The sequence below is a fragment of the Macaca mulatta genome, chromosome 2 (assembly GCF_049350105.2).
Source record: "Macaca mulatta isolate MMU2019108-1 chromosome 2, T2T-MMU8v2.0, whole genome shotgun sequence".
NCBI lineage: Eukaryota > Metazoa > Chordata > Mammalia > Primates > Cercopithecidae > Macaca > Macaca mulatta.
This window is the reverse complement of record NC_133407.1, coordinates 182860947-182878492: the sequence shown is the minus strand read 5'-3', so window position 1 is coordinate 182878492 and position 17546 is coordinate 182860947. Positions and strand designations below refer to the sequence as shown.

Sequence of the window (17546 nt, the reverse complement as noted above, 5' to 3'; positions counted from 1 at the left end):
ATAATTATGGTACACACACTTTCACCACTCCTGTTACCCAGACTGGAGTGCAGTGGTACGATCTCAGCTCACTACAAACTTCTCCTCCTGGGTTCAAGTGATTCTTGTGACTCAGCCTCCTGAGTAGCTGGGATTACAGGCATGCATCACTGTGCCTGGCTAATTTTTGTATTTTTGGTAGAGATGGGGTTTTGCTAGGCTGGTCTTGAGCTCCTGGCCTCAAGTGATCTACCCACCTTGGCCTCCCGCCGAGATTACAGACATGAGCTATCGCACCCGGCTCCCCTCCTGTATTATTTTGATGCAGATCCCATATACATCATTTTATCTGTAAGCATTTGAATAAGTATTTTAATAAGTAATACATATTAAAATAGAAGGTAGCAAATTCAAAAATGTTTTTAATGTGCTATTTATGGAAGATTATGAATTAATTATGGTTGGCTTGATTTCCATGTAGTGGACCACTAGACAGTAAAAATGAAATGTTAAATTTGAGATTATAACTTTAGTTAAGTTTCTTTTTATAAAATAAAGCCTTAGTTCCTATAATTGTTATTTCCAGAGTGCCCAGTGGGTATCTGATACTAGGATATAGGTCATTGGGCTCCAAAAAAAAACCAAAACAGTAAAATGTTTCTCTTTATCCAGGAGCTTGTATTTTTTTCATCTAATATTTCTTATGAAAGGAGGTAAATAACTTTTTTGGAAAAGCTGTTGTTAATCTTCTGTTTCTTTTTGCCCTCTCCTCCCTGGTACTAGAAGTAAAAATACAAAAAAGTATAAAGAAAGTAAAATGATTTATAATCTTATATTCAGACATACTTAATATTCCAGACTATCGTTGTACACATACGTTATTTCCCTATCTTGTACGTTTAGGCCTTACCGATTATAGATAAAAAGGAAACACGTTTTTGTTTATTCCTCTCTTCTTGCAGATACTGTGGATGGTAGGGAAGAAAAGCCTGCTTCTGATTCTTCTGGAAAACAGTCTACTCAGGTTATGGCAGCAAGTATGTCTGCTTTTGATCCTTTAAAAAACCAAGATGAAATCAATAAAAATGTTATGTCAGCGTTTGGCTTAACAGATGATCAGGTTTCAGGTAAGTTAGTTTCCAACTCCTTTATACCCTTCCTTTCCTTCATCTTTCCTTTCTTTCCTTTTGTTCTTTCTTTAATTGAAGAATAACTTGGATATGGTGAAGTGCACAAGTCTTAAGTGTTCTGTTTAACAAATTTTTACATATTTGTACACTTATGTAAAAGACTAACTAGATTAAGATGTAGATTATTTCCAATACTCAGAAAACTTTCTTATGTCCTCTCCCCAACAGTAGCACCCTCCCCCTTAAAGAATAACCACTGTTGGGTTCAAGTAAATTTTTGAAAGTAAAATTTAGAAAGTTTGCAAAAATCTGAACTATTTTATAATTTGATTAGTTGCAGTATTCGAATTATATTTGATTTGTCTTTTCTCTTAGAGAAATTGAAAATTATATGTAGATTTTCTGGTTAAATTGCTTGAGTATAGAGTGGATTTGTATATAAACAGATTTTTAACCTTAAAGCAGTACCTATATTGTTTTATTCTTTTTAACTTTTGGTTATAATTTCTTCATTATTTTTTCCCGCTTCTTTTTCTCTTTTCGGATTCTAATAACACATTAGAGAGCTTGATACTCTCTCATGGGTCGTTAAGGTTCATTTTTCTTCAGTCTTCTCTCTGTTCTTCAGGTTGGGTGATTTCTGTTGAACTCTTCAGGGTCACTGTGATTTCTAATATGCTGTTGAACCTTTCTAGTGAATTATTTAATTGTGCTTTCAGTTCTAGAATTTCCATTGAGTTTTTATAGTTTCTGTTTTTCTGTTGAGATTATTTGACATTCATTAAGACTACATTTTCCTTTAATTATTTGAATGTATTTATGTTTGATTCTTTAAAAATATTTAGAATAGCTGCTTTAAAATGTTTATCTGCAACATCTAACACTTGGACCCATTTGGAGTCAGTTTCTGTTGACCGGGTTCCTCTCCCCCACACACACTCCCCAACTCCCGTAGGGTCACATTTTTCTGTTTCTTTGCCTGTCTAATAGTGTTTGGTCGAAAACTAGACATTCTGGTTAATATGTTGTAGTGACTTGGGATTCTTTATATTCTTTTGAGGATCTGGCAGGGCGTTCATTTGTGTGGACTTTATCAATATAAATAACAAACAGAAAAGGGCTCTCTAAAAGAAAAAGGTATTTGGGAATAGAGCATTACATTGAAAATATGCATGCCATAGTAAACTGTGTGCATATTCAGTGAGGTAAAGTCAGACAAAATTTTTAAAAGAAAAATGAGAATACGTAATTGTTTTGAAATAATTATTGTTGGCTACGAAGATCATTAGCAAGAGTGATGCCAGTCTGAGGTTGGACAGGCAGTTTCTGGGCAGATGTCCTCACAGTCACAGAAGTATTTATTTATTTTTGCAAAGTTGTGATGGCCTTTGTGTAGGCTTGTGGTTTTTGAACTCTTTTGTGATAGTTTTTCTAAGAATCCTCTCTTCATGGCCATATCAGAGTTGTTTATATTTTTTAACATTAATGACTTCATTTTGGTTTTGATAACTTTCACATACTCAGAACTACTCCTCCTTTCTCCCTATGGTGTATAGCAGCTGATACCTGTGCTCAGTCCTTTCAGCTTGCTCCAGGTGCTGCTTTTTCTCTGAGCCTTCTTGAGATCTCCTCCTCCGCTCTCCCAGCCCTACAGTCAGCTGTGGATTTGGGCGGAGTATATATACCTAGATTTTGGGTCTTACCCTTTCAGTGGCACCCTCACTTCAGGGATTTTCCTCCTAAATCTTCAGCTGCTTGTCCAGCCATGAGGTGGTTAACACTGTGGTTTTCTGCCATTGGAGCTGCAGAGGTCAGCGCTTTTAATTCTTATCCATTCTAGTTTTATTGGGGTAAACTCTGGTTTCTGATTGACTTTCAGTTATTTCAAATAGTTTCTTTCGTTCATGTTTTTAGTTGTTACCTGGGGGAGAGTTTATCTGATGGATTTACTTTGCCTTTATCAGTAGTTGGAAATGTATACGGTGTATTCATTTTGTATTTCTTAGAGACTTTCATGGAATTACTCACTAAATAAAATTGTGTGAAAATCTGATGAGGTCAGACTTTTAAATTTTGATTTAAATGTACTGTATTCCAGGTAGAATAATATAAATATGATTCACATTATTTGAAGACCATTTTTCTCACAGCTTTGTGTGTTGAATTATAGTCGGAAAAACTGTACACATGGCCAGGATACTTTTGTAGTTCTTCAGGTGTGATGTGGTAAAAATATGGCTTATTACAATAATGAATGTGGCAATGGGAACGAGGGATAAAATATTACAAAGATGGAATGAACATTAACTGTCATAAATTACATATAAGGGAGGAAAGAGGAGCCAAAGTAACAAATACATATATATTTAGGCTAATAGGAAGAATGTGTAAATGTATTTATCTACATAGATATAAATTTAAGTAAAATGGTGGTAGATAGAAACCATCATCGATTTTATTCTGGCAATCATCAGTCTCTTGCATTACCACTATTATATCCTAGTTTAGGTTCTTGTTAATACTTGGACTGTCAGCTGTCAACTGTGCCTAATACTGTGGTAAGTTCTGGGGATACATCAGAGCAGAAGATAGAGGTTTGCCCTTAGAGAAATTAGTCTGCTGATAATAGCAAGTACTTATATGGAACTTTCTGAGTAGTAGTCACTTTTATAAGCTTTTGCTGTATAATTCCTTTTATAAGCCCATGCCATAAGCTCTTGTTAACTGATAATCCTCACAATAATCTTATGAAACAGGAATTAGTATATCCTTTGTACAGATGAGGAAACTGAGGCACAGAAAGAGATTATGTAACATCTCCAGAGTTACACAGCTAGTGAGTGACAGCACTAGGATTTGAACCTAGGTAGTCTAGCTCCAAAGCCTATGCTTTTAACCACTCTTCTGCATTGCTAAAGCAGAAAGAATTTAAAAGAATAAGACATATTTACATTGTCCTCAGAATCTCTTTTTTGACTGTCACAGCATTGGAACTGTAGTATATTCTCTCCATTCATTTCTGTGTTCATTATTTTGGAAGAATGACAGTGTCTCCATATGTAAGTTAGAGTGCTAGGCCTTGTGAGGCAGACAAAAACAATCAACGGTCAGGATCCCGGCCAAAAGACCGCAGAGGCTTTAAGAGTGAAAGGGGGAGCTGTTCAGAAATGCAAAGTAGAAGTCAGTATGGGTTAATAAAAGTAAACTAGATAGAAGTTCACTAGTGGAAAAGGTATTCATGAGTCAAGAAGGCTTGCTAGAAGTGTGGAATTATAATTGGATTTTAAATAATGTCATATTTAAATATGTGAATGTTATATTTAAATATATGGGGTATAGTGGAGAGAACAGTGATAAATGAAATAGAGGTCAAAAAATATTAGATATGTTATAGGAGTTGGTAGAAGTTAGTTTAGCTGAAAGGGAGACGTGTGAGAAGAGAAATTGTGAGAAATAATGTTTGGACCCTTAATGCCAAACTAGGGGGTTGAACTTAATTTATGGGCAGTGAAGACCCCTGGAAGAATGAAGTGATAATTTTGGTTGATGTGCAGAATACATTGCTTGGAGTAGGAGGATATTGGCATTGCAGACATGAGTTTTGTTTTTTTGCAGGAAGAGGTTAAGACTCGGGAATATAGTACTTTACACTTTATAAGGAAGGACTTCCAGTTGTAGCTTTGGATTAAGAGACTGGAACAAAGGAAAAAATAAAGTACATACATTTAATGTAAAAAGCCATATTTGTGGTTATATACTTATTCTATAGTATTTTTAGTATCTTTTAACCAAATGTATTCCTTGAGCTTACTGGGGGAAGGCCAGGTATTGGATACTAAACTGACTTTTTTTTTGACTATTCAGGGCCACCCAGTGCTCCTGCAGAAGATCGTTCAGGAACACCCGACAGCATTGCTTCCTCCTCCTCAGCAGCTCACCCCCCAGGAGTTCAGCCGCAGCAACCACCATACACAGGAGCTCAGACACAAGCAGGTCAGATTGAAGGTAAAATAGAGTTTAGAACACATGTTTGGGAAAGTACATGTGTAGAAGTGTTTATTGCAGCATTGTTGTAAACACTTCATGTATTTAGTTGTGCCTTAAACGCAGGAAAAATTTTGATGTGCTGACAGATTTGATGTTTAAAAAACCAAATAGAACAATATGTCAGGTTTGTTTCCAATTAATGGAATGAAAAAAATACCTTAAAAAAGTGTTTCTATGAATATAGATAGAGTGAAAGACAGTCATTAGTCAGTGGTGACCCTCGGGGAGGGTAGTGAAGTTCAGACTGGTGATTTCACACTTTATTTTGTGTTATACTTACATGCTGTTTTATCTGCCTCCTTTCTTCAGCATCCGTGCATGATTTTTCTAATTTAAAAATATTTCTAAATAGAGGTAAAGGATAACTTTAGTTGTAGTGGATTTTTTGGGTAAGATTAGTAAGTAGCCTTTTATAATTTTGTAAATTTAGCAATATGTCTTTAATGGAATAAAAGCAGTGTATTTTAAGTCAGACTTTTTCTTCTGAAATAATCCATCCTTGGATATGCAATTTAGTCTCTCTGGGTTTTGATATTCTTTCACTGTAAAATGTGAAAATTGGACTAAACACAGTGGTTTCAAAAGAATGTCTTTAGTTCTGAATGAAATATAATTTGAAAGCTCTGTATTTAAAATAGGGGATTGGAGGGTAACAGACCTCAGACAGCAGGCACTAAGGTGCCTCGTTGAAAACCTTGGAGTTCTGCAGAGCGGGACTAAGTATTTACTAATCTCTAGGGTGCCTTCCAGATTAAATGTGGTTTTTGTGTTGCCTGGGCATGTTGGGACGTTTAAAACCACATTCCACTTCAGAACAAACACCAGGTGGCGCTCTAACTATTTGTTTAACGGGTCAGATAGTGGTATAATGTATTTCCAGCACCCAAAGCAAGTGATTAAAGTTATCAATCACATGAAAACAAAAACAAAACATAGGCTAAAATGAACTGACCACTTTTGGAATAGAATCCTATCCTGTGGTGATACTTTCGGAGTTACCTGGCTAGGTGTGGTGGCTCACGCCTATAATCCCAGCGCTTTGGGAGACTGAGCCAGGAGGATCACTTGAGCCCAGGAGTTTGTGACTAAGCTTGGTGACATAGTGAGACCCTGTCCCTACAAGTAAAAGAACGATTTAAAAAAGTTAGCCATGTGCTATGGCATGTGCCTGTAGTTCCAGCTACTTGGGAAGCTGAAGTGGAAGAATTGGTTTCATTGTTGAGTTGAAGCAGTCTGGGCTGCAGTGAGCTGTGATCACTCCACTGCACTCCAGCCTGGGCAACAGAATGAGACCCTGTCTCAAAAACAAAGCCAAAAAACAAAACAAAACAAAACAAAACTCCACAGTGTTGTCTCCTTGGATGAACACCAGTCATTATGGACTAGCAGGTGACATTTTGCTGATGAATCAGTGGTTTGTGAAGAATTTCTTATTAAGCCTTTTCTCAACCTACTTTAGTTAACTCCTCCTCTGCACCAAAATGCTACTGCCAAAACTAGAACAAACTAGAACTAAAGCAGATGTGGGCTGAAATAGACAAAAGCAGAGTATAGGTATGATGAGAGTTTAATGCCTACCTCAAGTGAACTAAAGATTTGTTTTTAAATAAATCCCATTTTAAGCAGTGTATACTGTGTACTGTGTAAGCAGTGTATACTGTGTACTGTGATACAGTGACAGTTGGAAGGATCATTGTACCAAATAATGTTTGCTGTTTATGTATAAATAAATGGGAATTAAGGCTCTACTAGCAATATCTAAACATACTATGAAGTGTTTGTTTTAATTGAGCATTTTCAAATAAGTAAAATTTTAAAAATGTGGAAGGACATACAGTGAAAATTTTCTCTCCCACCTCTGTCCACAGCAACCAAATTCCTTTTTCCAGAGATAGCAGATTAACACCGTTTATATGCATTTCATTCTTTTAAGTAATATTGTATACCTTGCTACAATTAACTGTTAGCTTACATTAAAACATACAATATGAAAATTGTGCAATTAATACATGACATCGTTTAAACTATTAGTAACTGATCTAATTCTAGATCAGTGCTGTCCAAAAGAATTATGGTAGAAGCCACATGTAATTTTTCTATTTAGCTGCATTAGAAAAATATTTAAGAAAAGGTAACATTTTATTTAGTCTAATGTATCCAACGTGTAATCACTATTAAAAAGTTAATTTTTTGGTACTGTGTATTGGAAGTCTGGGATTTGACACCGATTTGGAACACTTCAAACAACAAACAACATATCACAATTCAGACAAGCCACATTTCAGGTGCTCAGTAGCCACATGTGGCTAGTGACTATTTTAAGAGCACAGCTTTAGATAAATATATTCATTATTTATAGATTCCCAGCATTAATTATAGGTTACTTTAATAAATACTTTTTGATGTATAATGAGTCTTTGACATTGCCAGTTATTTAGATCAACTACTGGTTATAATTTGGCAGAATTACCAACATAAAATGTATCACTTATAATTTATTAACATAGCAATCTCTTACAATGTGTAATAGTCCAAACTAAAATTAAGAATTCTGAGTTGTTACTTAACTCCCATAAAAGGGACCTTGGAACTGTGAATTTTATTCCAAATAAATATAGTCTTAATATGTTGTTCAGTTAAAAGGATCAACAAGATACTGAGCATTATTTAAAAAACCAAAAGGGATAATGTTACCCTTCTTCATATAAAGCCAGTGCCTGTTACTGGAAGACTGTGTGATGTTGCCAGAAATGTAACTGGTAAGGAGAAGAACGCTAAAAATCATCAGAGACCATATTGCTGTTTGACAAACTGAAAAAATGAAAAAGCATATAATTAAAATCCGTAAAATCATATGCCAATATAATGAAAAGCTGAGTAGACTTTATTATGTAAATATTGAAACATACATAGAATAATCAACTCTTCATGTAGTCACGTAGCTTCAACATTTACCAATATTTGGCATTCTTTTTTCATCATTTTTCCCCACTGCACCCCTTTTAATTTGCTGGAGTAGTTTAAATCAAATTATGAACAGCTTATTATACTCAGCTATTTCAGTATGTATGTCTAACTGATAATCTTCTTTTTAATATAACCACCATGCTGTTATTTAACAGTGATTCTTTTTTATTTTTAATTGAGACAGGGTGTCACTCTGTTGCCCAGGTTGGAGTGCACAGGCTTGATGGTAGCTCGCTGCAACTTCAACAGTGATTCTTAATGTCGACACGTACTAGTCTATATTTGAATTTCCCTAATTGTTTCAAGAAAATTGACTTGTTCAAATTAGGGGCCTAACAAGGTTCACACTTTGCATTTGTTAATGTGTCTTGAGTCATTTTTTCTTACAGCTATCCCTTACGTTTCCAAAGTCAAAACTATGTGTATTACGTATTACTGTGTAACTATTATCCCAAAACGTAGATGCTTAGACAACAAAAGTTTATTATCTCATACAGTTTTAGACAGATATCCGGGAATGGTTTAGCTGGGTGATTTTGGCTCAGCATCTCTCATGAGGTTGCAATTAAAAATGGCTGCTGGAGTTATAGTCATCTGAAGCTTAACCAGAGCTGGAGGATTCAGTTCTTTACCATTTGGACTTCTCCATAGGGCTGCTTGGGTGACCTCATGACATGACAGCTTCACCAGAATGAGCAATCAGAAGAGAATGAGGTAGAAGATACCTGTCTTTTATAGCCTGTCCTCAGAAATGTCACTATCATTTCTGCAATATTCTCTTGGTATACAGGTCAGCCCTATTCAGTATGTGAGGGACTACACAAGGGAGCAGATACTCATGTGCTTGTTGCTTATTCTTTGGTCATTTTTGTATTGTGGAGTCAAATCTTTCTAATTTCTAAGAATGTAAATGATACTAACCCATTGTCATGAATGCTATTCATGTGCAGAAGCCCGTGAGGGGCATCATAGAGGTTGGCTATTCTGTGTAATAAATAATTCCCAGAAGTCTTACCGTTACTCTTTGCTTCATCCTGTTCTCTTTTACCCCTTAATTTTTGTTATTACTTTTTACTTTGGCATTGATTCTTTTTGAAAATACGCATAAAACATAGCTTATATATAGTCGTGCACTGTATAACAACATTTCAGTCAACAGTGGACTGCATATATGATAGTGGTTTCATAAGATGGTAATGGAGCTGAAAAATTTGTTGCCTAGTGATGTGTAGCCATCACAATGTAGCACACAGTATTACTTAGGTGTTTGTGGTGATTCTCGTGTACACAGACTTACTGCCAGTCATATAAAAGTGTAGCTCACATAATTATGGGTAATACCTAATACTTGATAATGATAATAGGTGACTGACTTACTCGTTTGTGTATTTACTATACTATATTTTTAAATCATTAGAGTGTACTCCTACTTAATTAAAAAAACAAAGCTGTAGAACCAGGCCCAGATAGGTCCTTCAGAAGGTATTCTGGAAGAGGGCATTGTTATCATAGGAGGTGACAGCTCCATGGATGTTCTTGACCCTGAAGACCTTCCAGTGGGACAGGATATGGAGGTGGAAAATAGTGATATCAATGATCCTGATGCTGTATAGGCCTAGGCTAATGTGTATGTTTGTGTCATAATGTTTTTCTAAATGTTTAAAAAAGTAAAAGAAAATTTAAAATTAAAAGAATAGAAAAAAGCTTTTAGAATAAGGATATAAAGGATAAATATTTTTGTATAGCAGCACAATGTATTTTAAGCTAAAGTGTTAAAAAAAAGAGTTAAATTAAGTTTAAAAAAGTAAAAAGATTACCGTAAGCTAAGGTTAATTTATTGAAGAAATGGAATTTAAAAAAATAAATGTAGTATAGCCTAAGTGTGTAGTGTTTGTAAATCTTCAGTAGTGCACAGTAATGTTCTGGGCCTTCACGTTCACTCAACACAAGTACCTCACTCGGAGCAACTTTTAATCCTACAAGCTCCAGTCGTGGTAAGTGCCCTAGACGGTTATACCATTTTTTATCTTTTTTGCCATATTTTCACTGTACTTTTTTATGTTTTGATATGTTTAGATACACAAATAATTACCATGTGTTAGAATTGCCTCAGTATTCAGTACAGGAACATGCTGTACAGGTTTGTAGTCTGGTGTGTACCATATAGCCTAGCTATGTAGTAGGCTGTATATATCTAGGTTTGTGTAAGTATGCTATATGATGTTTGTACAGTGACACAATTTTCAGAACCTACTCTTGTCATTAAGCAATGCATGACCGTATTTTTTATTACTCAAAACATTGCTTACTATAAACAATGTCTGCATTTTGCTTTCTTCATATATCCTGTAGATCTCTCAAGTATGTGAAGAAGTTCATCCTTTTTCTTTTTTTAAACAATTAAACACACTTCTTAAATTAATTTTCAGAATACTGTGACAGTCCCATTTGGACTTGAATGAGGTGGGTTTAAAGTAAGTACCGTAAATCCTCACTTAACATTGTTGATAGGTTCTTGGAAACTGTAACTTTAAGTGAGACGAAGGAAACTAACTTTAAGTGAGACGAAGTATGAGGAAGTCAGTTCTAGTAAAGGTTAATTGATATGAGTAAGTTGAGTTCCTACAGCATATTTTTGATCACAAAAATACCCCCAGACTTCTAGGTAAAGACTAAAAACAAATGTGAGTTATAGATACATTGAAGAAAGATTAATAAAAACAAATAAGATAATGATTTATGCGGTTACTCCAGTTCAGGGTTGTGGGTGGCTGAGATCTGTCACAGCAGCTCAGTAGCAAAATGGGGACCAACCCTGACAGGATGCTGTTCTATCGCAGGATACACTTGCAACCACACACATACCCAGAGTCACTCAGACTGAGATCATTTAGACATGCTAAGTAACCCAACATACACATATTTGGGATGTGGGAGGAAAATGAAGTGCCCAGAGAAAACACACGCAGACTTGGGGAGAATGTACAAACTCCACACAGAACAAGTAACCTGGGAATCATTTTTTTTTCCTTCTCAGTGTTTTAACGAAACAGTGTCGAACAAAAGATGTTATTTGAGGATCTGCTATAAAAGGAATATTGTGTAGAGATATAATAAACCTCTGAAATTTTTAGGGATTTTTTCAAAATCAATTTATAGCAGTTTATGAAAACATGCAAAAAAAAAAAAAAAAAGCTTTATGAAGCGTTGTACCCTATACATTTTTAGTGAGGGGAATAACTACGTTTTTGACCAGGAGTTCCTTACTCATTGATGACCACAGTCTACTACTGTATGGAGCCTTAATCTCAGCCTTTTTTGTTGATGCCCAAGTTAATATTTATATTATTTTGTTCCTGGGATAATATATGCAAAATGACTTTATAAACTAAAGCTTTGGAGTTACGCCTGAGTTCCAGTGATGGTTCTTAGCTCTTGATGTTTCTGTTCTTAGCTATTGACCGCAGGTAAGTTGCTTAATTTTTCTGTATCTGAGATAGGGAATACTAATTTGGTTGAATTTTTAAAAATATATTTATTGACTGTTGCTTATTTTTTTTATTGTGGAGTTAAGCCTTCTAATTTTGAAGAATTAGAGTTCATTGTTGTGTGCTATACATATTTATTCCCCTTCTGTACCTGCTTGCCTTTTTATTTTAGATTCTGATCACTTCTATTCCAGAAGTTAGTTATGAAGTACAATCTAGGATTAAGGTGGTATCTAAATTTGATTAATTTCTGTGCTACGTTTTATGCTGTTAGTCTAAATCAATAGGAAAGCATTTAAACTTTTGTGAGGATTTCTTTTTTTTTTTTTTTTCTTGTCATATTTGGGAATAGGTTAAATAGCTTAAAATAGTTGAGCTGATTTTAATTTTTGTTCTGTTTTTATTATAAAGAAACATTTACTAGTAAATAAGCTGGATATAAACATAATTGTATCTCCTTTAGTGCTACCCAGTGGGCAGCACTTAGACACGTTTAGGGCTGAGCAGCTAGTATAATAGAGTGGACTCCATCTCATTTTCTAAGCCTGTGAGTCCTAGCTGCCTACTGCAGCTCAATTTGAGTGGCAGTTGATATAATGCCTTTTTTTTTTTTCTTCCACTTCTGCAGTAAGTATCTCGTTTGCTCATAGTCTTTTGATTAATAGGTAGTTTGAATGTTTTTCAAAGGAATCAGCCAACATACATGTGATTATTTTAAAGATTTAAATACTAGATAGATACTAAATGCAAGGTTATTGCTACTAGATATTACATCTAGTTAAATTAACCAATGTGAAATAATTGAGAGGTAGAGATAATAAAGACATAAACCAATAAATCTTTGCTTGAAAATCACAGGTATAGGTACAGATTGTGAGGACAGAAAAATAAAAAATAGAAAATCACGGGTAATAAGGGTCTAAAAGGTTTCTTCATAGGAGCAGTGATTGTTGACCTTAAATAGGACAAATAGGACTCCATGTTCAAGAACACATCACCCGTGTTAAAAAGGTCTGCTATTATTCAATAGTGCAATGAAGAACCATTTAGGCTTTATTAGAGTCCACATTATTGGCTAAAGATGTTGGAAATTCATAGAAAATCAAACTTGACAGATTTCAGAAGTGTCTTGCAGCTCTGGAACAAAAGATGTCATGTAGTTCCTTGCTACCGAAGAGTTTGTTCATATGGTAATAGAGGTCCAAACCTTACAGGGCAAATACAGTGCTTTAGGAAGGACTCAGATGATAGTAATGGTATTTGTCCCTTTTCTCATTTTATTTACTGATTTTCAACTCACTTGGCTTTTAATGAACATTAGCGTTACTTATCTGTTGGCAGCTGAGTTGGAAAACATTTGTTTTTCTAGACTTTATGAAATGGTAGCCACTGGTGTTGCACTTAATGTTTGTTGCCAGTTAGTTCTCTGCAGTTAGTCCACAGCAGAGAAATCACACTTCTAAAATGGTTCCTTCTCTTCGTAGACATTTAAAGGTGAACAGATACTTTCTTGTATATTATTACTCTGTTTGGATGGAGAGAGAATGTATATGTATCTTAAAAATATTTCTCTTTGCCACATTAAACATGTCTTGTTTTCTTGTGTGTGTGTGTGTGTGTGTTTTTTTCTTTTTCAGGTCAGATGTACCAACAGTACCAGCAACAGGCCGGCTATGGTGCGCAGCAGCCGCAGGCTCCACCTCAGCAGCCTCAACAGTATGGTATTCAGTATTCAGGTGAGCAGGTGTTGAAAGGGAGTTGGCTCATGGCTTTTTGTTTCTGTACTCATTAAACTTTAAGCTCTTCTTAATTCCTTGATTTGTAGTACATTGACATAATAGGTATTAAGTTTTTATTTAGGGGAAACAACATTTGTTTTATTTATTTAAAAATATTTTACGTTAATATCTATTGTAAATCAACATTTCAATTTTCTGGTGGGCAAATAAAACTTACAGTAGATGATTCTGCAGTAACTTGTAGTATAAAAATTTTTTAATACAAAGCTGTCTCTTACTAACATGATGAGTTTATCTCTTAGGCAACTTAGTGCAAGTTTTCCCCTCCCCTCCACCCCTCCATTTATATGTAACACGTAATTCCAGTGTACTCTTAGTACCTGTAGAAATATGAACAGTTGATTCATACATGGAAAGGTGATCTTATTTAAGAGCTAAATTAAGCTACTTAGATTTTAAAATCTCTTGCAAGTATGTAGGAATACCAGAAAGAGGCCATACAAATAAAATCGTGTAAAATGTAATTCAGGCAACTAAGAACATTGTTTAGTTGTTTTAAATAAGCATCCTATTTTGTTTGTGTTTTACCATCTGTCCGCTGAAGATTATATGTATCTAAGTATAAATATTAATGTAACTTTGGCTATAATTCCAGTATTTGTTACATTCATGTCAGAGAGAGTTTGTGTCCAATGCTTGTGTTACAGCCAAAGATTGAAGTATCAGAATTTCAACTGTAATTAAAAATAATTTATGCAAGTTGAATCTTGTCTAAATTTTATGGAGTTTTGTGGTATCAGCTAGAGCAGGAGTCAGTAAAGTATAGCCCACAGGCCAAATCGGGACTGTTGCCTGTTTTTTTTGAATAAAGTTTTATTGGAACACACTTCTGCTTTTATTTTTATATTCTCTACTGCTGCTTGGTCACTAGAATGGCAGAGTTGAGTAGTTGCAACAGAAGACCATGTGACCCACAAAGCCTAAAATATTTACTGTCTGGCTCTTTACAGAAAAGTTTGCTGACTCCTGACCTAGACCGTAACATTCTGTCATTAATTAAAGTTTGAAATATTTTAGCACAAATAATTTTATTTAGATCTTATTTGCTGTGGAGTGACTTAACCTGTAGCTACTTGTTTTTAATTGTATGAAATGTATAGAACTTAAGTTTGGAATATATCAGGAGGAAGGTTATTTTTAGGATGCAGTTCTTTTAAAAAAAATCAGTGTTACAAATTATGTGATTTATAGAAAGAATAGCAGAACTGAAGAGATTTAGTTGTCATTTAATCTCAGGGGATTTCGGCCCTCACTGTGCTTTAGAATCACCTGGGGGAGGCTTTGTGTAGGGGCTGCATTCCCAGAGATTTTTGAATTTCATTTGATTGGGTGTGGGACTCAGGCTTTTGCATTTTATAAATGAGGCAACTAGTTTTCAAAGAGATTGTGACTTGTCAAAGCACATATAGCCATTCAGTGGAGGGAGCTGGACCAGTTCAGTATTTCCCTGTATCATTCTGCATTCTACAACCTAGACTGGAGTTGGCAGACTTCTTCCATAAAAGGCTAGATGTCCTGTGTATTCAAAAAAACCCCACATAATTTCCATATTTCCATTTTTTGCTATTTCTGATGTCCTTCACCTAAAGTTATTATTTTGGAGGAATGGAAGGGAGACCACACACACACACAGAGTGATAGAAGCATTGCCACATTATGTTCAAGAGACTGGTGGGCTGCTAATGAAATCTTCAGCCTATAGGGTTATTCCCTCCCCTAAGCAATAATTAAGGATCAGATTACTTCCAGGCCCAGTTAAAAAAACAATTTAGATTTCGGGTGCCAGGATGAAAAGGCACTTTTCTTTTTTCTCGCAGTCTTAAAATGAATAGGCATTTTCAGTATAAAGCTGAATCCATCTGTTTCTCCAAAACCTTATAGTGAAAATGTAAGTTTTATGTAGAGGATAGGAGAAATTGTATGACATTCAGAATTTTTTATGAATTGGTTTTAGGTCAGTGTTCAGATGCTACCGTGAGTTAAATGGGTTAAAGATACTTGATTTTCTTAAGAACTAAGGTTGCTCTTAATAAATTTAGTCAGGGTCTTCACTCTGAGTAAAATTTAGGTTTTTCAAATTATGATCTTTGTATTTCTGATCCTACTAGTCTATTAACTTGAATTTGATTGAGAGATATGGAAATAGTCAACTAAATACTCTGCTTGGAGACTAAGAGGTGGTGGTGGTAACATTGGACCATCTTTGACACTGTTGGTTTGCCAGTTTCCCTCTGACCTTTTCCAGTTTTGTTCATGGACTATGTCATAAAGGTTTCTTTCATGAGTAAATTTTGAACCCAGGTTCAAGGTGAGTTCAGAATATACTCAAATTCATTCAATCCTTTTTTTTTTTTAATGCAGGGTTGTACATATTTTAATAATTTTCTTATGTATCTGGTATTTAATGCTGACAGGATTCCAGTCAATGGAGAGGTTTCATTGCAAGTAGCTGCAGGTGTGTTTCATGGTAGAGATAAAAGTTTTCAGTGAAGCCGACTTTTATTGTAAAAAAAATTCCATCCTAGTAAATAATGAATATAGATGTTGCTTTTTATGGGGCAATATGGTGTGCTTTTTATGTGTTATGCTGTACTGCTAAGTCAAAATTTTGAGTCGTAAAGGCAAAAAGCATCAGATACCAAATCTAAAAGAAATGAAAGATTGTAAAGATTGTGAAAATGGTACTTTGTATTTATTCTTAATGGCTTAGTTTTTATAGAGTGAGCAAAATTTAAAGCACCTAATTAGTACAATAAGATGTATTTATAGTATTATTTCATATAAAAATGTTCATTCTCCACAATGTGTTTTTATTTGATACTGTTAAGTAGGTCTCCCCTGAAAACCTGGTTAATGACTATTTAGCTTTCCCATTTTTGATCTTCCTAGAAAGTATAATAATTCTTTTATCATTTGAGCATCTGTTCTAGGAATTATGCTATGGCAGGAATTTGCTCTCAGGGATTATGTCTCAGAGGGTTTAAAAAATTGTGTAGAGAATGCCTCTTTGATAACTACTTGGTCTTGAAATATTATGTGATGGAATCTACCACTCTGCTTGTTACATACATATTTATTAAATTTCTCACCATTTTTGGTCCACCTAACAGTAAGACTAATTCTTTGGAAAAGTTTTACTAAAAGATAAGATACATGTTGTTTATTTTGCCTTTTCAGCAAGCTATAGTCAGCAGACTGGACCCCAACAACCTCAGCAGTTCCAGGGATATGGCCAGCAACCAACTTCCCAGGCACCAGCTCCTGCCTTTTCTGGTCAGCCTCAACAACTGCCTGCTCAGCCGCCACAGCAGTACCAGGCGAGCAATTATCCTGCACAAACTTACACTGCCCAAACTTCTCAGCCTACTAATTATACTGTGGCTCCTGCCTCTCAACCTGGAATGGCTCCAAGCCAACCTGGAGCCTATCAACCAAGACCAGGTTTTACTTCACTTCCTGGAAGTACCATGACCCCTCCTCCAAGTGGGCCTAATCCTTATGCACGTAACCGTCCTCCCTTTGGTCAGGGCTATACCCAACCTGGACCTGGTTATCGATAAGGAGGCTCACCTACACCAGTTAATGTAGCTGCTAGCTGTTGGCCTCCCAAAAGACTCCAGTACTATTTTAATTTGTATTGAAGTTCAGAAATTTAAAAAGCAGAGCATTTTTTATGATATCATTGTTGCTGTTAATTGAAAGTATAATTTGCTGGAACAGAAAGACCAAAATGAAAGTTTTTTCCTCCCTGCTTAAAAATGTAGCAGCTTCTTAGTTACTTTGGAACACTACTCTTACGTGTATAAAGTGATTGACTTTCTAGCTTCCTTTGTCCAGAGGATATTAAAATGCTAGGGTGAGGTTTAGCCATCTTACTTGCCTTTTTACTATTAACATGATGTACTAAAGTAGAGCCCTTGGAGAATACAACAAGATATTATGTATAAAATGTAACACTGATAGGTTAATAAAGGTGATTGAATCCATTAGTGGTCTTCAAATTTAATTTAGTCATCAACATTATGTGAAAAAACAATTTTTCAGAAGTCCTTATTGGTGTTTGGTCTTAAAATGGAGTATAAACATTTTGACATTTTAACTTACAGATTTCCATTCAGAGAAAACAGTGCCATTTG

The 17546-nt window shown here is 35.2% G+C and overlaps 1 protein-coding gene across 10 annotated transcripts in view; it reads left to right on the top strand.

The window, feature by feature from the left end:
* Positions 1–17403, top strand: part of TFG (trafficking from ER to golgi regulator) — a 37298-nt gene extending 19895 nt beyond the window's left edge. For 5 of the 10 annotated variants that reach the window (XM_028843167.2, XM_028843168.2, XM_015128722.3 and 2 more), the window contains exons 5-8: positions 942–1106; positions 4974–5102; positions 13249–13347; positions 16588–17396. In XM_028843167.2, the coding sequence (XP_028699000.1) occupies positions 942–1106; positions 4974–5102; positions 13249–13347; positions 16588–16970 (776 nt within the window). In that variant the 3' untranslated portion in view covers positions 16971–17396. 10 annotated transcript variants of the gene reach the window in all.
* The last annotated feature ends 143 nt before the right edge of the window (positions 17404–17546 follow it).